At 34.1% G+C, this 24140-nt stretch overlaps 2 protein-coding genes across 4 annotated transcripts; one reads left to right on the top strand and one right to left on the bottom strand.

The window, feature by feature from the left end:
- Positions 1-62: 62 nt before the first annotated feature.
- On the bottom strand, positions 63-12187 carry LOC111778164 (mediator of RNA polymerase II transcription subunit 33A). 3 transcript variants are annotated; one of them, XM_023657843.2, is made up of 12 exons: positions 11809-12187; positions 10943-11053; positions 9547-9894; positions 8988-9307; positions 8784-8875; positions 7970-8330; positions 7057-7270; positions 6392-6506; positions 6088-6249; positions 2329-2977; positions 1800-2006; positions 63-1464 (listed from the first exon to the last, which is right to left on the bottom strand). In XM_023657843.2, the coding sequence occupies exons 1-12, from the start codon at positions 12081-12083 to the stop codon at positions 353-355; spliced, it is 3966 nt and encodes a 1321-aa protein (XP_023513611.2). In that variant the 5' UTR covers positions 12084-12187; the 3' UTR covers positions 63-352. The 3 variants fall into 3 exon arrangements, with proteins under 3 accessions (XP_023513611.2, XP_023513612.2, XP_086975287.1); XM_023657844.2 differs by having other exon boundaries at positions 7057-7267; XM_087119161.1 differs by lacking the exons at positions 10943-11053; positions 11809-12187 and adding an exon at positions 10771-10861.
- Positions 12188-17836: 5649 nt separating this feature from the next.
- Positions 17837-23894, top strand: LOC111778449 (mitogen-activated protein kinase 15). Its single transcript, XM_023658284.2, has 11 exons — positions 17837-17871; positions 18476-18672; positions 19211-19619; positions 19769-19896; positions 20028-20087; positions 20673-20822; positions 20922-21077; positions 21319-21530; positions 22021-22122; positions 22268-22428; positions 23035-23894. The coding sequence occupies exons 2-11, from the start codon at positions 18649-18651 to the stop codon at positions 23328-23330; spliced, it is 1698 nt and encodes a 565-aa protein (XP_023514052.2). The 5' UTR covers positions 17837-17871; positions 18476-18648; the 3' UTR covers positions 23331-23894.
- The last annotated feature ends 246 nt before the right edge of the window (positions 23895-24140 follow it).

The following is a 24140-nucleotide window of genomic DNA, read 5'->3' as shown; positions in this document are numbered from 1 at the left end:
CATTATGGATGTCTGGTGGGTCTGTTAGGCAGGGCCGGGCAATTGAGGGAAGCTAAGGAAACTACAAGAACCATGCCAATCATGACACTTTTTGTCATTTACAGTTTCAAGTTATAAAGCATTTGTTTATAACCCTGATTTCTTTTGTATTCATCTTTACATTCCTTCGTTTTGGAACACAGTGGAATAACTCATTACAAAACACCATTAGGCTTTGTAACTAACTCACAACCCTATACTTAAATAACTAAAGCTGATACTTACATGATTTTTACTTAAGAAGAACAGCTATAGTACAAACTATCTAACACTAGAAATGACCTAAAAGAATACAACAAATGGCTGAATAAAATTACATCTCACTTTCAATGATCAGTTCAGCAGCAGCACCTATGGTACCAACACCACCAAGTTCAAGCAATGCAAAAGCAAGCTCCTTCTCGTTCCACTGCCCGAGTCCACGGCTCAATCGTTTCAATACTTCTACATCCACATCTAGAACCCAGCTCGGAGTGCAACTGACCATTAGGCTAACGAACCCTGTCACGTAGGCATGCCATGTAGCCCAATCACAACCCAGAGATATCTTTCCATCAAGGGCACTTGCGAGAAATTCCATGTGGTCGCCAAGGATTTTGGGACGCCTCTTTGATGCAGTTGATGAAGAGTCAGTACCCCAAGCAAAAGTACCACATAGCACTGCAAAGTAAGCTAATGCATATCCTCCTAGCATGGAAACTATTCCCTCTGAACATGAATGCTCAGATCTATGAACTGAAATGAACCAAGAAGGCAATGTTTCTTTTATCACAGATTGAACCAATACTAAACCGCCTGCAAGCCATACTAGTGAAGCTCCAAGGGAAGCTGCAAGCTGCACTTGAGTCATTGCTGAAGATAATGAAACATGTCCATATCTTTTTCCATTATAGTTGTTCAATTTGCCTGATCTTTCTTTTCGGGTACTATTACAAGCTATTTCTCTTACAGAATCCATCAAAAGAGAGAGAATCTCTTCAACCAACAGAGTGACCTCTCTAATTGATCGGTAGACGCGTAAAAAAAGAATACCTGGAGCAACGGGAGAAATCCCACCACAGAAATGAGATCCAAATCCGTGGCCAAGAAGGGCCCCAACACCACCGTGATATGAGAGAGGATTGGCAGTCAGGCCAAGGGCGGCGGTGAAGCAGCTTTTGAGCAGCTGAACCACGGCATCGCGGTTCTGGAGGAAGACTGTACGAGATGCTGAGAAGATCAGGAAATCACTCCAACGTCTGGCTTTTTGAGTCCACAAGGAAGCAACGATTGGCATGCATGGCCATGGGCAACCAGCTGCGAGAGACTCCATGGCTGGGCCGGCCAAATTGAGGAAACGTTCGGATGCTCTGTCAATTTTGTAGGTTATGGTAAGGCTTACAAAGGCAGCTAAGGGCAGAGGAAGTGTAGCTGGAGAGCTTCCCCCTACAAACATACAGATAAAAAAAAGTCAACACAACTAGCTAAGGGCTAATAAGGTTTTTCCTTCCGATTTGATTTTTCATATTGATTAGAGCATTTAGTTTAGGGTCTAAATTTCATGTCATTTCAGCCAATCAAAAAGAAGGTGTTTGATAGAACCGAGACAGTGATTATAAACAACATGAAGCCCCTAACTTATCACTTGAACAGTCAAAGATAATCCATGTGAATGTATTATAGTGTAGTTCGATTTGGTTTGCTTTCTAAGTGCCCAAGAAATGCATAATCAAACTTGAATATTTTCATTTAGAAGTTTATCGTGATGACAATGACCAAACCTGCAGCCAGACTAGGCACATCGACACCAGTAGCAGCTAGGATTTTCCTGATTTGCTCCTCAACATTAGAAAGATTTGCTGCGGGGCTTGGCCAATCTGATCCATTCATAAAAACAGGTTTCCATAATCCACGAGTTACTTCTGCAGAAAAGTAGCTCGCTATGCTTGCTAAAGATGCTGGCAGAAAATCGGCTAGATCTTTTAGTCCTGTTATGATTACATGAAAAGAAATTAATGATTTGATGAAAAGTTCATTTCAAAATTGGATATGAGAGCAACTTAGATGAACTCTTTTCCTTATTTCAAGTTCACTGCTCAACTACCCAACTCAGAAGAAATCCTAAGTTAAAGACAAGTTTCAAGAATGAACTAAATGGGATATCTTAGATTTCAGGCATGATTGTACAAACTGTTAATTTAAAGTTAAGTGCTCCCTCCGAATAAGAAGGAAATAATAAAGATATCACGAACTTGGTCGCAAAGAAGATATGCAAAAATTCTGAAATTCATCCAACATATACATACTAACCTGTAGCCAGCTCACGAGGAGAAAGCTTTCCATGAGCACAGGCTGTTAGAGCAGCATCAATCACAAAAGGAACAGCTTCCATTATATCCCAGGCAGGCAATTTAGATCTTAAGGAAGAATCTTCATTTCCAGGCCCAGAAGAACTACTGCTTCCAGAAGTAACTGAAGTTAAAGGTTGATTTCCGCCACTAATTCTTCGGAACATCATGTTAAGAAGTCCATCAACAGTCTGATGAACTGAGTTGCCACGAACATGACCAGAGAGGGTGGACGCTATACATGCTCGATACCAGACTTTCAATTTGGGAAATGAGTCTACAAATACTGGTTGGGGGGAAGAGGAACTTGCTACAGCTGAAAGTCTCATTTTATTGCGACCTTTGTGGACATTTCCAGATACTAGATGGGAATTTCTCAATAAAAGCAGATATTCTGGAGTAAGTTGAGGTCCAACTGTGGGTGCATCACCCACCCCATGGTCTAGAGGAGGATGGTTAAACCCCCAAAGCTTTAAGAGAAGAGTAAACGCATTTGAAAATACGGCATGAGCAGACATTTCTTCCCCTGTTGCTAAGGTCCAATTGAGATTTGGCACACATGATCCGAAAACCTCACAGATTGGCATCAGTGAACATGCGAGCTGTGGAACCTAAACAGATATCAATGAAAGCATAATGAAATTGATAAGTGGAGGTTGGAATCTCATTTTGAAAAATTTAGAAAAACAAAACAAAACTATATTTCAAACAGAGAATATATATATATATATATATTTATTTATATAGTAGAACGGAGATTTGAACCTCCAATCTTAAGAAAATGAGTAGGCATCTTAACCGATGGACTAGGCTCATTTCGGTTGGAGTTGAAGAGAGCATTCATTTTTCTATTTAGTTTCTCACACTTAAATTTGACATCTCCACGTCAAAACTTTAACCGATCTAATAACTATTCAAGTGAATTAAGATGAAAATTTGGACAAGATTTAGCATAATCTCAAATGAAAGGAATCTAGCTCATGTTGTTGATGTTATGACTGGTCTTCATGGCATCAAACAAGCATGGAAAGGAATCTATACCAGAGAGGATAATAACTCGAAGTTATTACAAATATTTGGAGATGGTCGAGGCACGGTTCATCAACAAACTTAAAAGACTAAAATAAGTCTTAAAGAAATGGAACAAGGAGGTTTTCGGTTGTATTTCCACAAAAAGAAACCAAGTACTTACTGAAATTGCTCTCCTTAATCAGATGGAGGAAACTGGCTCTATTGCACTAGTTCAACACGTACACAAAAAGCTCATGAAAGTAGAACGTATTTGATTGACAGCAAAGGATGAACAATCTTGGAGACAAAAATATAAAAACTGATTAAGGAGGGAGACATGAACTCCAAATTTTTTCATTGTATCATGGCTACAAAGAACTGAAAGAGTACCATCATGAAAATTCTATCAACACAAGGCAAAAGTTTAGTAAACAGATGAAATAGTCTCAGAATTTGTGTATTTTTACACGTCCTTATATACAAAGGATGATGCCCTCTTCGAATTTCCTCATTATCTTGATTGGAGTCACATTGATCAATAGCAAACTGCCTTCCTCGAAGTTGCTTTCACCGAAGAAGAGGTGGGAAAGGCAATACAGCACCTGGGCTCCGACAAGACTCCAGGACCGGATGGTTTTACCTCAGAAGATTTTAAAAAATGTAGGAACTTTCTAAGAGCCAATATCATGAGTGTTTCAAGATTTTTTTCATAATGGAGTTATCAATAGCAACGGAAACGAAACATACATCTATTTGATTTCAAAGAAACTAGATGCCTACACTGTCGTAGACTTTCGTCTCGTAAGTCTGACAACCGGACTATATAAAATCATAGGAAAGGTGCTATCAGAATGTCTTAAAAAGGTTCTCCCTTTCAAAATTATTGGGCAACAAATCCTCGATGAATCCCTTGTGGCAAATGAACTCATAGATGAATGGGAAAGAAGATACAAAAAGGTGTAGTCATCAAACTTGACTTGGGAAAGGCCTTCGACAAGGTAGATTGAACTTTCCTCGAAAACATTCTTGTAGCAAAAGGTTTTGGCTCAAAATGACGGAGGTGGATAAAAGGATGCATCTCATCCACAAACTTCTCCATCATCATCAATGGAAGACCGAGAGAGAAGATCTGTGCCAATAGAAGTACATAAAGAAACATCAAAACTTCATCATCAACCAAATTTGCCATAGGGTGGGTGATGGAGGAAGACATTATTCTCGACCGACCCATGGATCACAAACACCACGCTAGCCCTGCAGTATCCACTTTTGTACAGACTCTCTCATAGCAAAAGAGTCATGATCAAAGAAACGTGGAATGTTGTCAACAAATTTTGGGACTTGAATCTTGGTAGGAACCTAAAGGATAACAAAACAATGGAATGGGCCGAATTAAGCCTTGACCTTGCCCCAATGATATTGTCAAATGAAGCAGACTCATTGACTTGGTTTCCCCGTACTTATGGGGTCTTCACTATGAAAATTTTGATGATGGATATAGGGGGAAAGGTAGAAGCACTAAATCTCACGCTAGCAAAGACAAGATGGAAATGACATCACCTTAAAAAGGTGAAGTTCTTCCTTTGGGAAATAGCGCATAAAGCCATTAGCACAAGTAATCTTCAAAAAAAGAATGTCCTACATGATTCTGTTTCCAAATTGATGTCCATTATGCAAGAAAGAAAATTAATCACAAAGTCACTTATTTATGTAATGCACATACGCTCAGAATTTCTGGACAACAATTCTCAATATTTTCGGATGACATCTCATATTTCCTAGAGAGATAAAGGATCTATTGGACATATCTTTAACGTACCACTCTTGCAAGAATGCAAAAGTCTTGCTATGGAAAAACCTCATCATGACTTTTTTTTGGAATCTATGGAAAGAAAGAAATAAAAAAACATTCACGAAAAAGACACAGACTTATAAAATCTCTTTAACAATGTTGTTTACCAAGCTATATCTTAGTGTAAACTGTCTAAAATTTTTACTTCCTAGATATACCACCTCGTTGTAAATTGGAAAGGTCTTTTGTAAACATCATGGATATTATATCCTTTTTGTAAATTCCAATCAACAATGAAATTGTCTCTTATAAAATTCTAAAAAAAAAAAACTATTCTTACATTGTCGTGGCCTCTCTATTTAAATTCTCCCCCTACTTCTATAGTTGTATTCTTCCCACATTGGTGTTCCTTACATAGAAATAACAAGATCATTTTTCTTACTACCCGTTCTTACATCTACAATTATCAGTATAAACTTGATATGCAAGGAAAAATTCAGACCTCTTCAGTCTCAATTTTACCATCCCTAGAATCCATGAGGATTTTATGGTACAAGGATTATTTGGCGACAGTCTCACAAACATCCGGAAATAGCTCTATGTCAATGTTTTGGGTATCATGATTTTCACATAAGAAAAGAATTTTCATTGATGATGAGAAGACCTATGATCAGATTTGGGAAATCGTGTTTCTTCTTCTTGGTGTCAAAGAGCAAATATCTTCTCTAGCAACTTTGTTTCTTCTGTATATGCTAGTCAAAAGGGCCTTTCTGTAACACCTTGGATCTCTTTCTACTTACTTATATTAATAAAACCATTTCTTGGTAGCGATGAAGAACATACCAAACCATGCAGAGAAAAAATCAGTAAAAGAATAGTGTCTCAATACTAATATCAGGCTAGCAATGAAGAACATACCAAACCATGCAGAGAAAAAATCTGAACACAATCAATAGATGCTATTCCAACAATAAGCACATTCAGCATTGGAGCGTAGCCTAGCAAATGACTTTCACATCCAGAATAATCTTGGGGAACTGGAGGAGAAAGTAATCTAGTAATGTAATGGACGGTATGTTCCTGCATGGAAGTAAGCCATGATATAAATATAGTTGTCTGGTTAAAATAGTGGGAATGAAACAAAATGATTTCTTTAGAAAAATCTGAGGAGACCAGGAAAAAAAAAACTTTGATTTACGCAGTATTTTCTTTCAATTGTCACCTGAATATTCCAGCCACGGATCAAGGAGGCCCCACAAAGAATGGTTGCAGCAGATATCTTCTCTTCATCTGATCCTTTTACTGCTATCTCAAATATTTTCTCCAGTTCTGCTAAGCTTCCATCAAACCCATGAGCTTAAAATTCAGACCTTTTGGTAAATTTACAAAAAAGAGCATCTCATATACCTGACTTCATGGAAAAGGGGAAAAAAGGGAACAACTAAAGAATAGGCCATAAGTAAACAAGAAAAGAGCTAATCTGAAAGCCATCCATATGTTATCAAAACAATATATGACACATTCTCTCTATAAGATGACTTGACAGAATAGAGTACAATTAGGTTTATCACACTGATTTTTGCAAATCGAGATCCTTGAGTAGTAGTTACAAAAATATGCTTATAGGTCAAAGGGGAGTAGGGATCTTCCATTTTCTGGATATTCAAAACTAGCTTGAACAGGAATTAATAAAGATTATAAAAGTACTCTAAGTTGTAAAATCATTTAATTTTGGTGGGGACTTTCTTCACAACAAGGAAACCAGCACAAACATTAAATAAAAAAACTAATGGCATGCCTTTTAGTATGAAGTTCCGATTTCCAATGTCCAAACAGAAAAGGAAAAAATCACAAGAGACAACAGTAGGTTCATTCAAGCGTGTATACCTTGAAGCAGGAGTTGAAGTTAAGGCATTTATCATTATATGATTAAGTGGAGCCCCCTTCATGAAAGCTGTCCAACCTGGTGCTTGGGGTGGTATACTTTGAGGCATTTGATTAATGCATCCGTTCACGTAGCCTTGCCAGAAATATGCTGATGTATCCAAAAGATTTCTAGCAATACAAGCCTCAACTATCAAATGACGCATGTTTCCAGCTGCTAAGGGCACAAAATGTAATTGTGTTAGGACGTAACAGACAGCCTCAGGCCACTAGCTTCTCTTTAAAGAAATAAATACTCTTTTATACCGAGAAAGTACATATTCTTTGGGAAAAAGAAACACCAAAAGAATCTCAAAACAAATAAAGGCTGGTAATCAAAAAAAAAAAAGAAAAAAAAGAGAGAGAACCAGAACAATGAATTATACTTGAATAAAGCTCACTTAAGTAAAATATGCGGAGGAAGAAAAATGATCTACACCATTCTAGGACATCAGAATTAAACATTGCAGTCTGAAGAATATAAATGTCGTATGTGCTCATAACTGCCTTGCAGTACTCTGCAATTAGCTTGTGTACTAACAATTGGACATCCAAACCAATAATATCTGAAATATTTATCTTATCATACTAGGATATCAAACATGAACTCTTTCAATATAATGATCGGACATACTCATTATTATTTCTTCTCCAAGCCAAAACATCTTATCATATGAGAGTTGAGTATACATTGTTCACAACGAACAGTTATGGGGATAGGGGGTACTTTTACAAAACGTATGAGCAGACATCATCTACCGTGTATTGGACAGCCAACCACCAGGAATCTCTTTTTTTTATTATACGGGTTTTGGTACCATGAGCCAGTGAATTTCACAAGTATTATAGTTGATCCTTAAGAAGAGATAATACTCACAAGAGTTCATTGGCATGTCTTTCATATTGATGCATTCTAAATACGCATTACTAACACTGATTCCAGATATAAACATCATTGCTTTGGCAGCCGCCTGATTGCACGCAGAGATAACCCCCTGAAGAGGAATCAGCAAGCTCTGATATTCCCCCAATATCTGTAGGCTAGAAATTAGTTCATTGCGACACTCTCCAGGAGCCTTCTTTTCTTTCCAGTGATTGGACGCACCATACTCTGTTTCATCACTTCTTGTACTTTCCACCTCCTCAATGAGATCGGCAATCACAAGAACTGTGATACACAATAGAAGGCATAGACGAGTGTCTATGCGAGGCACGGGCCCCTCGATGGGATCCCTTTCCTTTTTGACATTTTGCAAATAAAAATATCAGACCACTTTTTCCCAAAAATTATGAATGAAGTAAACCGATATAAATATCAAAGGGAAAATTAAATGAATATACTCTGTAACACTGTAAGATGAAAAGGGAACCAAGCAACAGATAAAACGCAGATGTAAGATGTATGTACCTTCTGTTAATATTACTTGATCACCCAAAATACAATATGTTTCATTAAATATCTAAGTTGCGTGTTAGATTTACGGAAAAGAATGTAAACCAAATAGACCAGACAATTATACTGATTGGAAATTTCGTTATTGACTTGGGGTCTACTGAAATTTTTTATTGGGTGTTTCATGGTTTCTAGCAAACTAAAATAAAAATAGATGTGCCATTTCATCAGAACAGTCTTTTCTTTTACAAAATATATATATCAGTAGATAATCTATTCAGGCCAAAAGAATTCTAACCCTCTGAACAAGACGAAGAGCTGCTATCCAGAGACCCAAGAAGGTATCACGCCAACTGGTTCCATTTATTGCCTTCAAGGTTTTGACCAAACCTGCATAAATAAAGGATGAAGTTCACTTTCATGTATACTTTTCTTGTACAAACTAATAGGATTCATGTATACAAGTAAAAGTTCTAGAACTAGGGATAGAAACTAGTTGTACTTGTAATTTTTTCAATAGCACTTGTTGCTTGTACTTGATATCCATCCATTGCATCTTCTAGAACAAGATCAAGTGGAAGCCAAAGTGCAGAATAACGAGTTCTATGACACAAACTAGCAGAAGATGCTGGAGATCCAAAAGCCCTAATTGGAGGGAACTTCTGTTGTGAATTTTTTTTGCATTCTTGAGAGAAGATTGTCCAAGTATTGGAACTGAAGCGCAGAAAAATCTCCGAGTTCAGAGATTTTGACTTTCTTAATACTGAAGAATTTTCTCCAAGCAACTGGAGTCTCTGAATAAGATCTGCCCAATGTGAAGGCCTGGAAATTTATAAGAAGGTTGAAGAAAACAATGATAAAAAAGATGGACAAACCATTTTATTGGTTATGATTTTTTCCATAAGTAGTTTATACAAAATATCAGTTTAATGATATAAATAGCAAAATAAAGGTTAAATTAAGTTGAATTGCACAGTTCCTCATTAAGTTTATTTATATTGTTCTACTTCAAGCTCACAAAGAAAAACTAGATTTTTAAGTTGACAGATCAATGTCCTTACATATTCCTGCAAGCCAAGTGAAGAATCCTTGAAGTAACCGTCTCTTGAAGAAATTTCCCAATTATCTCAATTGCCAGCTCAACATTTACATTCCGTAATCTCTCACGTTGTTCAGTCCTTTTATCATCATAACTATTGTGACCATCTATTTCCATTTCTTGAGGTTTTGTTGGCCATTTGGATTTCTCTTCCACAATAAGTTCCAGTAGCCCTTCATCAAAGAGTGTTGCATCAAGCAACTGCCAGACAATTGAAAATATAAACTCAACCATAAGGGTCCCAGGATCATTTGCTGGCAAATTGAATGTCTCAGAAAGACGAAGAACAGCATCAACAGATGCTATGACCCTGATATAAGAGAGAGCAGTTTACTATTAAGGATGTACACATGATACTAAGAAGCAAAACTACGATCAAAAGTCATCCATTCTCTCTCAAATGATGCATAGAGTTGATTAATCTTGAAAAACCAAAGTCGTGATATCAACAAAGAAAATACTCTTCAGTAAACCTTGATTTGCAGACTCATAATTCTATGGATGAATCTTCCATTTGCAGAGTAAAATATAGAGCAAAGATATGTTGCAAAATTTGTCCCACGGCCACAACAATATAAGAAGCATTGAACAGTATATATAAACCCATTGACCTGGGTAGGAATTATTAGAAATCTTTGGGAATAAATCAAAGCAAACCCGAATGTCTAAATCATCTCATATACTGAAATTGTCATTCTGATATTCTTTTTGTTCTTTCTAAATTCTCATGTGCACGAGCCAACAAATACAGGAAACGATTACATGGAAATAATAATGGACTATTAAGCAGCTGATATCTTGTGAAGTACAAAAGTAGGCACGGATGCAAACTTGCTAGCATTTGTAAAGTCATGGTCAGGAAGCTTAACAAGATATAGGCTCCATTATGGCAAAAAATGAAAGGTTAGATCATAAGATTCTAAATAAGGGAAATTTAACACTTCATCTTTCTATGAAGTAGAAATATGGCTCCCCAAAAGAAGAAAATTGCAAAATGGAACATATCAGGGTCAAGAGAATTGTCAAGATCCAGAAAAGGCAGTAAAACACCACCGTTACAATTTCTATGTCAGCATCCATAAAGGTGTAAGAGAAGAACCATTAAGCAAAATTCTCCCTAAGTTTGATATTGAAGCTGTTCAAAACTAAAAAAAAAAACAAAAAACATTCTGAAAAAAGATGATACCATCTTTAAAGTATCAAGTTAACGGATCGAACGTAATTTGGCAGGGAAAAGATGGGTCCGTCCCCAGTTTGACAAAAAGACCAAGTGTCTCGTTAAACCTAAAAGAGAAAAAGAGTAGCAAAATTCTTACAGGCTTCAACTTTATTATCCTTCTGAATAAAAAAAAACTCACTCTTTGTATTGGAGGACATGGATATGAGATTTCACTATAAAAGCATGTCTCCGAATGAGCTCTAGATAGAGCCTATATGCTACTGGCTGGAATTGTCTTCTTGAAATGACCCTGTAGAAAGAAGCAATAACAATTATCAACATTGTCTATTATTGATTATAAATGACAAATGAAAGGTAAACAAAATATTCAGATCAGATCTAATTAGTGATCAATGTCCACAATGACTTGCAAATTGGTCAGCAGATTCTACAGCTAAACAGGCAAATTGAATAACCATTAACACGAAAAATGCCAATCTGCAGCTCAAATGCTTAATGTATCAGATACAGCAAACAGATCCGGTATCCGACAAAAAGAAAATAATCCAAATTGGCAAGAATTCCTTTGACTCAATCGTTGGAAACAAAGAGTATTCTTGAACATAAATCTTGCTTAAACACCAAAACCTTGCTGCTACCATTTAGTAAAGTACGAACAAAAACCAATAAATTCATGATCAGCGAAGTCCAATTCAGCTCCTAACGTCATAATTTCAATTGAAAAAACAATACATGAGATCACGAAGCTCAATTCATGCCATGAGTAACAAGCACATGAACACAGAGGATCATGAAAATACGAGCTCCATAACTGCAGCAAGCATCGTCAAAAAGAAAAATCTCTACAAGTTCTTCACAGTTGCAACAAATTCTATCAAACAAGCTCCAATTCATCACATCAATCAAGATTTACACCCAACTCACTAACAAACATCCACATAACACGACTTTTCCACTAAAAAAAACCAAGTCCCGGAGCTCGGACATCCAAATTCCACGAACACATACACAAAACAGTACAGAGCAAAACAAACGAGCACGAACCTAGTTGTGAGCAAGGCGAGAACAAGAATTGGGGGTACGATATTCAACATCAAGGCCTTCTCAAGGAACTTCCATGAAACAGGCTCATTATTATCCCAACAAATGTCCGAAACCAGCACGTTAGCAAGCTCAACTGACGGCAAACCCACTCCCGCCGAGTTCAAATTTGAAGACAACTGAATAGCCCAATGCAGAGGATCAACTCCCTTTCGTTGAGCTACCTTGGTGAGCTCTGTAACACCGTCCCAAAAACTGCTCTGAACAGATATCGCCATTTTTGCGCCAGATTGAACTCAACTATTGGGGAATTGCTGCTGGTAAACTGCTCCGGAGCACACAGAGAGCTAGAAAGAAGGAAAGAGAAAGTTTAGGAACAGCAGTTTTTGGATCGTCGATTATATAATTAATTAGATTCTCATAAAATTATATTTATTAAACATAATAAATTAATTTTGTTTTTACTCTAAAATTAATATTATTTATTTATTTATTTTAAATTAATTGATTGATTTTCGTGGATTAATTACGTCAATAAAGGAAAAGGAAAATTCCGTAGATTAGACCGACGGATCTCAAAATATAATTTTAATAAATTATAAATTTTAAAAAGTTTACTTTAAAAAATTCCAATGTTCCAATAAATATTTAGATAATTAATAATCTATTTTTTAAAAAAGATTGCATTAAATTTTTTGAAGTGGAAATTCAAAAAATGGCTATAAAATAAAATAATTAGAAAAGTAAATTAGAAAGTCAATATAAAAGAAAAAAAAATCTATATTTGAAATTTCGATTAATTAAATAAAAATTCAATTTAAAAAAAAAAAAGAAAAAAGAAAATCGCTATTATTTTTTTGTCAACTCATTTTTACAAATAATAGTTAATAAACTTAAAGTTTCTTTTTTTAGATAATTTTTGTCATTATTCGAGATAGATAATTTTTAAATTTTATATATATTAATGAGCTGGATAAAAACTAAAATATTAATATTAATATTAATATTATACTATTATTAAGAAATTTTAAATTAATTTATTAAATTAAATATTTTGACGACCACTAAAGTATTATCTTAACCGATTTACCATCGGTGCCTCTCAATAGGCGTATTGGAACCTGACACGTGGGTCCAACTGCCCCGCCTCTATTAGTTGAACCGGTCAAGGACTTTTTTGTACTTTTACACGTTGAAAAAGCATTTCCCACCCAGCTGACCGCCACCTAATTAACTTAGAATATATCCTCAACAAAACAAATTAAAATAATTACTGAGAATATATCCTTAAAAAATTAACTATAATTATTTTGTTATTTTATTATTTTATAAATTCTTAAATTTAATGTTTAATATATTTTAAACCTTTTATTTTATTTAATAGTTCTTCAAATTTTATATTTTATTATTAATATTTTAGATATTGATATCAGTCAAAAATTTAAATATTTTTAAATTATTTAATAAACTTTTAAACGCAAAGGATTATTATATTTTAATTTGAATTTTATTGCTACTTTTTTTTTTTTTTTTAATTGACTTAATAAATGATTTATAAATAAATTAAAAGGTAGGGTGAAATAGAGAAAAATTATGTAACTACAGATTTAACGACCGTGGAAGAGGACTTGTAATAGTCTTGAAACTAAGAGAGTCGTTATGTCTTAGGTCCGTCAACTTTAAAATTTTGAGTTTATATCTAATATATAGGAATACTCGTTAATCTCAAACAATAAAATTAGATTTTTAACCTATGAATCGAGATCATATATTTTAATTCGTTGAACTATATTCAGTTTGTACTAATTGCATAGCTATATAAACTTGAAGTTTTCATTTCAATACTATATACTGCAATTTTATCAACAACATACACGGGTTTGGTTGGGTTGGGTTGGGTGAGAAATTGTTTTGGACCAACCCAGTTTTTGGGTTGGGTGGGTTAGTGACCCGAACAACCCTAATAGAGTTCCCAACCCAACCCTCTATTTTCAATTAGACTTAAGTTGAGTTGTTGGTTTGTTCTTTTTTTAATTATTTAAAAAAATTATACTTATCCACGAGTAAATGTTATATTAACAATTAAAATATCAAACATTCTGAAACGATAATGCATCGACATCAGTTATAAATATCAAATATTTTTAATCTTTATAATGATCTTAAAAGTAACCCTATTTTTTTTATTGGTCGGGTTGGTCGGATTGACTTGACCAAAAAACTGTAAACTCTCGAACCGACCCGAAATTTTCCGTTTTCAAAAAATTCAATCCTACCCAACTTTTATAAGGTTGGATAGTTCAGATTGGTCGGGGTATCGGGTCATATGAACACTCCTAAATTTATAAAGTTAAATATATACTACACAAACCCGAATGTTTCTAAAAACACGAGAAAGGTTAAAAGTAAGTCGGGTTAGGTGGGAGAGCATGACAAATGTGACGGGGAAGAGATGTGCTCTATCCACTAAGGAGGGAAAGGGATGGCCATCAATCCACCACCAGCTTCATCCTCATCATCGTAATGTCATCAAATTGCTTTATAAATATTTGTTTAGTTCATGTTTGATATTTGTTTGGGCTGAAAATGAAAGGTTTACTATTTGGTTGAAGCTGCCCTTTTCTAATTGTATTGTCCTAATCAATAAATGACTTTATGAATATAAAATAAAATAACGTTGACTATTTTAGCGCATATAGGGAGAGAACGCTACTAGATATTGTCCACTTTTGCTCGTTGAGTATCGTCATCAACCTCAAAATTTTAAAACGCGTATGTTAGAGAGAGGTTTCCACACTCTTATAATAAATGTTTCGTTTCCGTCTCCAACTAATGCGAGATCTCACAATCCACCCTCTTGGGAACCAGTGTCCTTGCTGGCACATCGCCCGATGTTGGCTCTAATGCCATTTGTAACCGTTCAAGTCCACTGCAAATTTTTTAGAATTAGCGAGTATTTAAAAGATTTTTATACTTCATATAAATTTAAATAGGAGGACTGAAAACTAAACTAAACAAGAGTGATAGTGCACGGTGAAAATTGATACAAACTCGTTAAATCAGGGGTAAAAATTTATTCGAACCCAAAAGATTCTATTTTTTACGGTTTAGAGAACTTAGAGCCATTCCTTTCATAATAAGAATCAACCCAACCCTCAATCGCTTCTTTTTTCTAAAGTAAATCTGATACCAATTATCTACCATCCCTATTGACTTTGTTCATTTTTTATTTATCAAACTATGTACTCAGTATTTACCTCGATTATCAGATTTCCCTTAACAAATTTTCGTGACCGTGATGTTTGTAATTGAAATATGATCCTATAATATCGACAAATCATATTTAAAATTTTATTTTGGAGGTTAATAAAAATTCCCTAAGGTTGCTTGGTGTATTAAGAAAATAATGTGAAATTAATTATTTAGTTAGTTAGAAAAAATATACAGCAAAAATTGATGGCCACAAGTTTTGTCTTTATTACAGCTTATCACATACTCTTCCAAAATAAATTCTATCCTTATCTAGCTGGTCTTGCCCATTACATTTTCTTTATTTACTTATAAATTAAAGCTAAAATTGCTTTATTTTATTCTAAATAATGTGAAATGGCAGATTTGGTTAGAACTTTTAAAATTTTATTTAATAGGTTAAATTAATAAAAATATTATTATTCTTATTTTTTACTTATCTTAAAATACTTCTAAATTCTTTTAAAATTTCATTAGTATTTCAAAAAAATACATTTGAACTTAAAAAAAAAAAATTATTATTAATACCTTTCAACTTAAAAAATAAAAATAAAAATACCGTAATACTATATTTAAAAAATACTCATGAAATTTTAAAAATAAAATTAACACCCTCTACCTTTATTAAAAAATAACAAACAAAAAAAAATATTGTTAATTGACACGTCATATATTATCTTCGAACTTTTCAGTATTACTCTAAGTATTCAAGTTTGAAGGTATTTTTTAATTTTTAATTTTTTTAAATTTGAGTAGTAAGCCCAAAATATTTTTGAAAAACTTTTAAAGTTTAAGGGTATTTTTGAAATAAAGAATTAACGGAATTTGATCCAAAACTAACGACATTTTTTAGAAGCATTTTGTAGACTCAGTATTTTTAGACGAAATATAGAGTTCAAAAGTATTTTTATTAATTTAGTCTATCTAATATATTTATAAACTTTAAAAATCTTTAATATATTTTTAAATTTTTTTATTTGGGTCGATAGTCGGTAAACTTTAGATTTATGTTTAATAAATTTTAAAATTTTTAATTTTGTATTAACAATCTCTAATATCTAATAAAATTATCGAATTTAATATTTATATATATTTAGAAAAAAAATTAAAAGTCAATTGTAATACAAGTCAAAAAGTGGGGCAAGCTTATTAATGAGTACAAGCAAATAATTCGTAGGAAAATTTGACCCCTTTCACACAAAATAATTCAATTTTTTAATTAAAAAAATCCACAAATTCCCAACTTTATTGAACAGTTTTTTCATATTTTATATTTTAATAAACAAAGATAAATAAAATTGCAATTGATAATTATAATTGGTTAGTTATAATTATATTATTATAATTGGTTAGTTGTTTGCTTCCTATTTTGAAAAAATTAAGTCAATTTTGACTTTTACCCATATTGAATTATTAAAATTATCTATAAAATTAACGATGTAGATGGGAAATAATTATAAAAATATTTCAAAGTTAATTAATTAAAAAGTAAATTAATTCTTTTCTTCCTTGGGGGATGAATACATAAATCTGTAGAATGGACTTGGGCTTCGATTATATTGGGCTACAGCTCGTAGGCCCAAATAAAAGATTTCTCTCCTTGCATGGCCCAATACGCCCAATGTAGCAAACATGGGTCCAAAAATGAATTATTTTAGGAAATGGTATATATTTTTACAATAAATTAAATATTCAAATATTTTTACTTATTTTTATTTTTATTTAATTTTATAATTATTTATTTTTCATTAACTTTTAAAAATAAATTTTAAATAAATTTAATTAAACATTTTAAAAATACAAATTTGAATAACCTAAATTCAAAAAATAAAGGTTAGGTTCAGTTAAACAAATTTACCACTCGAACATTTAGGTTATGTCTAAAAAAATGATCCGACCCGAAACAATTCACGAACACTTATTATATATTTATATATATATATATATATATATATTATTTGTAGTGGAAATTGAGGCCAAAAGTAAACTGTGTTAGTCAACCTAATAGAGTCAAATTGAGTTAGATTTATTACGTCACGATAGAGACCTTCAAAGTGCAAATGACCATATGAATTATGAGATGACCTCGAAGCCTCAATGATTTTATTTTATTATTATTCTTAATTGAAATAATAATTCTAAAAATAAAATAAAAAATAATAATAAAAGGAAGCCAGCTATTTTTTCCTGGACGACATGAGAACCAATGTGCAAGGAAGGAACACGTGGCGTCTTTCCAAACGACATGTCAGCATCTATTCCAAGGAATCTGACTATCTGGACACTACCATTTAATCCAAAATAAATTAAAAAAACTAAATTATGAAAATACTTTTTGAATATTTTTATTTTTTATATTTGAACTATAAGTTAATATAGAACATGTATTTTTTAAATAAATTATTAGGTAATTGTATTATATTTTTTATAATTTTTTGGTATTTTTTATTAATTTTGATAAATATGTCACAAAATTTAATCAATATATTTTATTTGTCAGATTATTTATTGAGGTGTATCCATCAATTAATAATAAATTATCATGGACAATTTAAAAATTAATTTCAAATTTAAATTACTTGTTGAAAAGCAAATATGAAACATTTTGAAATTTTAAAAATTGAATAAAAAGTTTAATTTAAATAGAAGGACCAAAATAATTATTTTTTTTTTAAAAAAAAAAAAAACTTAAAAAGTAAAGCAATTTTCTTCCAAAAAATAAATAGCGAATAATTCAATTATTATTATTATCCATATCAGCCACGAGCGACTCTACTGCCTCTCTCTCTTTCTTACAGTCTGCGCCGTTGCCTCCTGGTACAGCTTCCTGCGATATTCCCTTTTTCCTCTTCCGATTTTCTTCATTCTCCAAGATCCACTGCAATTTTTCTCTCAGAAATCTCCATTTCTTTCCTCCAAAGCTTATATTTCCTGTTCAATTTCTCAACTATCAGTAATCTGATCGAAGAAGCTCAATCTTTCTCTCGTACCCATATTCCGATTTTCCCTGTTCCAAGTTTTCCTTCCGGTTCTCTCGAGAATATCGCTCTTCAAGATTGTTCAAATTTTTAGTTCTTTCCGCCATTATTTTTAAAGATTTTCAGTATCATCGAAGAACGTGGACCCGTGCTTTGATCTGTGTACAGTAGCGTTGCCCAGCCATTTTTTTTTTTGGAGAGTTCGCCGAGTTTTGTTGTTGGCGATTTTTGTATTTACTTTTCGTTTTTCACATTTTAGTTCGATTCCAGCTGTTGATGAACTATTCTGTCTGTATTGAACTTTGAAAGTAAAATTTTAGCCATTTTTTCAGTTGAGTTTGCACTTTTGGGACTTCACCTTTTGCTTTTATCTCTTGGTTTTGAGTTTGAGATTAGGTTTTTATTTAGTGTGTTTTAAAGCAAGAGTTTGATGATCTGGACAGGTTACTGATTAGTTAAGTTAGTTTGGATTACTTGCTTCTCGTTCACTTGATTCCAAGTGACATTGGCTGGCTTGTGCTGCTGCGAATCTCTGATTGAGTTCGATTTTTGAAGCTACGGTTAGATTCCCTATTTGGCTTATCGATCTACGAACTTGGAAAGGTTTCTTGCTAACATGCAGCACGATCAGAGAAGAAAGGCAAGTTTACGCCTCTTTCTTATGAGATATCTTTGTTTTCTCCGTTTAGTTAAGCTGAAAGTTTGTGTTGGGCATGACCTCTTCACCTGATGCGAAGACATTATCTTACCCAATCATACATTTTCGTGTGAATAGCATTTTTAGAAGTTCACTTATAATTGTTGTATGTTAATGTCTTCATGGATTCAAGGTTGGTTAGATTTTATGCTAGTTGGTTGGTAAGAAATAACTTCTTTTTGTTTTTAAGTTGTGTTGCCAAGATGTATCGGTAGTCATTTCAAAGTCAAGTACTATCTCCTTCTCTGGATTTTTTGAAATCCATGTACAGTTTACTGTTTACGCTCTTCTGTTATCTCATGTGAGAGTGATGGTGCCTAAAAATTGTGTAATGAACTCACAAATGCGAAATTCAATGGTATTTGGATGTGCATTTTGAACACCTACTTGTATATTTATGGGTTTCTACTTTTTGATTCACTCTCTCCATTGTGTTCTTGGTGATGATGATATTTATAGACGTTTAAATGTGTTGATGCAGTCGTCTATAGATGTGGATTTCTTCACAGAATATGGTGAAGGGAGCAGGTATAAAATAGAGGAAGTAATTGGTAAAGGAAGTTATGGTGTTGTTTGCTCTGCATATGATACTCATACTGGGGATAAAGTTGCAATTAAGAAAATCAACGATATCTTTGAGCATGTCTCTGATGCGACTCGCATTCTTCGTGAGATAAAACTTTTAAGACTATTGAGACATCCAGACATTGTAGAGATAAAGCACATCCTACTACCTCCATCTAGAAGGGAATTCAGGGATATATATGTTGTGTTTGAGCTCATGGAATCTGATTTACACCAAGTTATCAAAGCAAACGACGATTTGACTCCAGAACATTATCAGTTCTTTCTTTACCAGCTTCTTCGTGGCTTGAAATATATACACACAGGTCATAGTCTTATCGTCAACAAGTTCATGCATTTTGATTCTGTTTATTTGGAGTATAATAATTGTATTCTGCAAAGAGTTGAAAAAGTAGTTTCTGAAGTGAAATGTTTATTCCGATACTGATATCAACTCAATAATTACCATTTGTAGCAAACGTCTTCCACAGGGACCTAAAACCCAAAAACATCTTAGCAAATGCTGACTGCAAACTCAAGATCTGTGACTTTGGTCTAGCCAGAGTTGCTTTTAATGATACTCCTACTGCTATTTTCTGGACTGTACGTATCTTTGTAAATAGCTGTGGCTGCTGCTTTTTTACTCAGTGGGTCAATTTCTTTCAATTAAAAGGTCCTTGTTCTTCATTACACTATCTCGTAATCAATTTGTTTCATATTCCTTGCTATGGCAGGACTATGTAGCAACAAGGTGGTACAGGGCTCCTGAACTGTGTGGTTCATTTTTCTCAAAGGTGAAAGTTTGCTACTGCATATCTTTTAGTGCTAACTTAATCATTGATATTGAGTTTCTTTTTTTTTTCTTTGAAAAGAGAAATAATATGAAGTACAACATCTTGGTAGCATTTTTTTTTTCCAAATTCACACGAAGAATATGGTTTTCTTTAATCTCCCCTGGCTACCTAATAGTTTTTAATGGTTCACTTGGATCTTTGGTCATTTTTTTTCTTCCCAGGCTGACATCATGGTTTTGAACAGCTTTCATATTTTGTGTGAGTGTACGTGTGTTTCTTGATACGAAGTCAAGTTGTTAACTGCTTATACATTTTATGTATTATTTAAGTTATATGGAATGCTCTTTATTGTAGTCTGGGTAGAATGAAGGCACAAGGAGATTTTATTGAATGATCAACTGAAATTTTTTTTAACTCCTGTAAGACGGTTAATATAGAACAGGGTCAGACCATAATGTCATGTAAATTTGAGAAAACTCCCTATAAATGAGTTCAAGGATATTCATTATTACCAACAAAGAAAATAGGTTTGTTGATTTCAAAGCTGTTACATGCATTCTAATTTGTAATATATACTTCTTTCAGTATACCCCAGCAATAGATATATGGAGCATTGGTTGCATCTTTGCAGAGCTTTTAACTGGAAAACCACTTTTCCCTGGAAAGAATGTCGTGCACCAATTAGATTTGATGACAGATTTTCTGGGAACCCCTAATGCAGAAGCCATTGCCAGGGTTTGATTCCTGTGAAATGTTTTTATCAAGTTTAAGTTTAACAATGACTTTTGTATGTATATCATTTTCTTTTGCTAATATCTAATCTTATATGATTAGATACGAAATGAGAAAGCTCGGAGATACTTAAGCAGTATGCGAAAGAAGAAGCCTGTTCCTTTCTCCCAGAAGTTTCCTCATGCAGATCCCCGAGCACTTCCCTTATTGGAAAGAATGTTGGCTTTTGAGCCAAAGGATCGACCTACAGCAGAGGAGGTAAGAGACTTTCTGAGTAGTTCCACAATCCCAGTTTACTAAGATAACTAATTAATACACCGCAAATTGATTGGGTTCAGTTGACGGAAAATATCCACATTTATGACAAGAATCAAGAGATTCTCATCATATTACTTCAGTCAATCTTGTTAAGCTAGCAAGCTTTCTAAAATCATTCATTACCTGTCCATCTTATATTTACATAATACAGTTTTCAAACACATGTTGCATGTACTTTTAGGCCCTTGCAGATCCATATTTTAAAGGCTTAGCGAAGGTTGAAAGAGAGCCATCTGCTCAACCTGTCACTAAGATGGAATTTGAATTTGAGAGACGAAGAATTACCAAAGAAGATGTTAGGGAGCTTATTTACCGGGAAATTCTCGAGTACCATCCAAAGATGTTGAAGGAGTTCTTAGATGGATCAGAACCTACCAGTTTCATGTATCCAAGGTATCTTAAAACAACAGTTATCTGATCAATTCTATCCTCGAGGTGCTTTTATACTATGCCCTTCTCATTTAGCATTTTTACGAGACACCTCACTTTTTTCATGACTGTTATTTTGGGGTTTGGTTGGGGTGAAAATGTACTTCCCCTGTAACTTCTACACAATTTTTTTTAAATATAAACAATCTAGCTTCAAATTTTAATATCACAGTCCCAAGCTATATCATATTGCTTTGTTTTGAAATTCTGATCCCATGGAGAAATCTTTCACTCAAGTCTCCTTGATAGCTAAGTTCCATCCATAGGTTATTTGTATGAGCTGTCCCGTAATCAAGTATTTAATATGAGATTCTTTTGTATTTAGATTTCTGACCTCCATTTGAGGGCTTCAAAAAAGATCTTACCCAGAACTTCAATCCACTAAGTGGTCTTTAGATTCTCGACCATTTAAGAAATGTTGACATGTAAAAAAAAAAAATGTTTGCTTCTACAGTGCAGTTGACCATTTTAAGAAGCAATTTGCATACCTTGAAGAACACTATGGAAATGGTGCAACCGTTGCCCCTCCTGAAAGACAACATGCATCCTTGCCTAGGTATCTCTTTTAATACTAAAATCTTAGTGTTCTGTTTTTTTTTTTTTTTTTTTTTTTTTTTTTTTTTTTTTTTTTTTTTGCTATCCGTAAGTTGAAAATCGTTGGAAATGATTGAATGTTAACCTCTCAGTTATTATGCACGCAGACAATGTGTTTTATATTCAGATAACATGGTACAGAACTCGGCACAAGTTGTGAATGACCTATCCAAATGTTCCATCAAAGAAGTTGAGAGGCCACAAGTGGATAGGACTTGCAATATTCCGTCAACTAGAGCTCCTATTCAAGTTCCTCAATCTATTCAAGGTGAGTGTTGTTATCCAATTGCACAGATTTGCATTCCTCTATATTTCCTCACATGCGAAGATTGTATTTATGCATTCATTTTTAGCATGATATGGTATCTTCAAGAGAGCACCCCGATTGCCAAATCGATAACAGAGGACATGGATAATAATTTAACGACTCAACCATGTTTGCTGAGACTCTGCATTTACTTGTAAATGATCTTATGTTTTATATGGTTTGTTATTTTAAAGTTCTTAGGATAGTTTTTCTATCTTCAAGAATAAAAATACAATAATTACATGTTGGCCAACTGTTACTTAAAAAAGTTGTTTTCGCTTGTGAGTACCGCGATTTTCCCAATATTTATTCATACCACTATGGGTTGGTAGTCATGAGAGCAAGTTAGCATAGTAGACAAACGGGGGGTTATGGATTCAAACTCTTAGGATGGGTATTGACCTGGGATTTTGTAATCTTTTAAATTTTCTGAGAGCTAAATGTTGTAGTTTTTTTCTACAATTCTTAAAATGTGCGTGAATTGTGAACCACAATATGCGGATGGAGCTGCTAAGCTTGATTATCTGGTTAACTAATTACAATTTTTCTACTGATGATTTGCTGCAGGCAATGCTGCAAGGCCTGGAAAAGTTGTTGGCTCTGTGTTGCGATACAACTGCGGGGCTACAGCAGCAGCAGTGGTACCAGAAGTTCTTGAACAGCGGAGGACGACCAGAAACCCTTCCATTCCACCACAGTACGCCCCTAATAACTGTTCATATCCTAGAAGAAACTCATCATGTAAAAACGATACGACTGAAGATGAAGCCATTGAAGGTTCGAATGGATTGCAGCCAAAACCTCAGTACATAGCTAGAAAAGTTGCTGCTGCCCAAGGCGGACCAGGAAATAACTGGTACTGAATTTATAATCCGCTATTCGGTCTGGGGTCTGGTTGTTTCAGTAAAGACGTAACCGATCTCCAATGCGGGCTTGTACTAAATCTTCTCGAGGACCATCTCCCACAAGTCTGAGTGAAACCAACAGCATCATTACATGAGGATGATGATGTTTCCTACCATGATTCATTGGAAAGGCAAGGCAAACTGTACTCCATGTTGCTGACATAGTTGGGTTGCTATCTTAGCATTCTTTACTTGATAGCAACACGTTGAACGTTCATCGTCTCGGCTGAAGTATTGTGACTGGTTGCAGCTTACCTAGCTCTTGAAATTAGGACCATGACACTGATTATTATGCTTTCTTTACACCTTCAATCCACGCAGGTATAAGTTATAGAACTTGCACTAATCCAATCCACTAAGATTGCTATGTATGAAGTATGCAGTAACCCCATAGACTTCTTTATATTTTTTCACTTCAACCGTCTTCATATCCAACTTCTTTGTATCACTTGACAAATTCTGATGAGCTTCTTGTTGATTGCATTTCCAGTTAAACTACTCAACTGATTTCGCTTTGTTTTACTATTTGATTTAATTATAGTTGTGACCTCAGTTGTGAGATTTCATATCGGTTGAAGAGAGGAACGAATCATTCTTTGTAAGGGTGCGGAAACCTCTCAGATGGGTCTTAAAAGCTTTGAGGAGAAGCTTGAAAGGGAAAGTACAAAGAGTACATGAAACATTCCTCGAGCAAGCCCAAAGAGGACACGAAGCATTCCTTGAAAGGGTGTGTAAGTCTCTCCCTAATAGACGTGTAACCTTGAGAGA

This window comes from Cucurbita pepo, chromosome 17 (genome assembly GCF_057944985.1).
Source record: "Cucurbita pepo subsp. pepo isolate OVF chromosome 17, ASM5794498v1, whole genome shotgun sequence".
NCBI lineage: Eukaryota > Viridiplantae > Streptophyta > Magnoliopsida > Cucurbitales > Cucurbitaceae > Cucurbita > Cucurbita pepo.
Note: the sequence above shows the minus strand (reverse complement) of the source record. Positions and strands in the feature narration are given on the sequence as shown.

Coding starts and splice junctions, on each gene's coding strand:
- LOC111778449 (XM_023658284.2), top strand. CDS start 18,649: ATGCAGCACGATCAGAGAAGAAAG. Junction 20,823..20,921: donor ATGCAGAAGCCATTGCCAGG/GTTTGATTCCTG, acceptor TTATATGATTAG/ATACGAAATGAGAAAGCTCG. Junction 22,123..22,267: donor CAACATGCATCCTTGCCTAG/GTATCTCTTTTA, acceptor TTATGCACGCAG/ACAATGTGTTTTATATTCAG.
- LOC111778164 (XM_023657843.2), bottom strand. CDS start 12,083: ATGGCGATATCTGTTCAGAGCAGTTTTTGGGACGGTGTTACAGAGCTC. Junction 9,895..10,942: donor CATGTCCTCCAATACAAAGA/GTGAGTTTTTTT, acceptor CTCTTATATCAG/GGTCATAGCATCTGTTGATG. Junction 2,007..2,328: donor TCCTCGTGAGCTGGCTACAG/GTTAGTATGTAT, acceptor TAATCATAACAG/GACTAAAAGATCTAGCCGAT.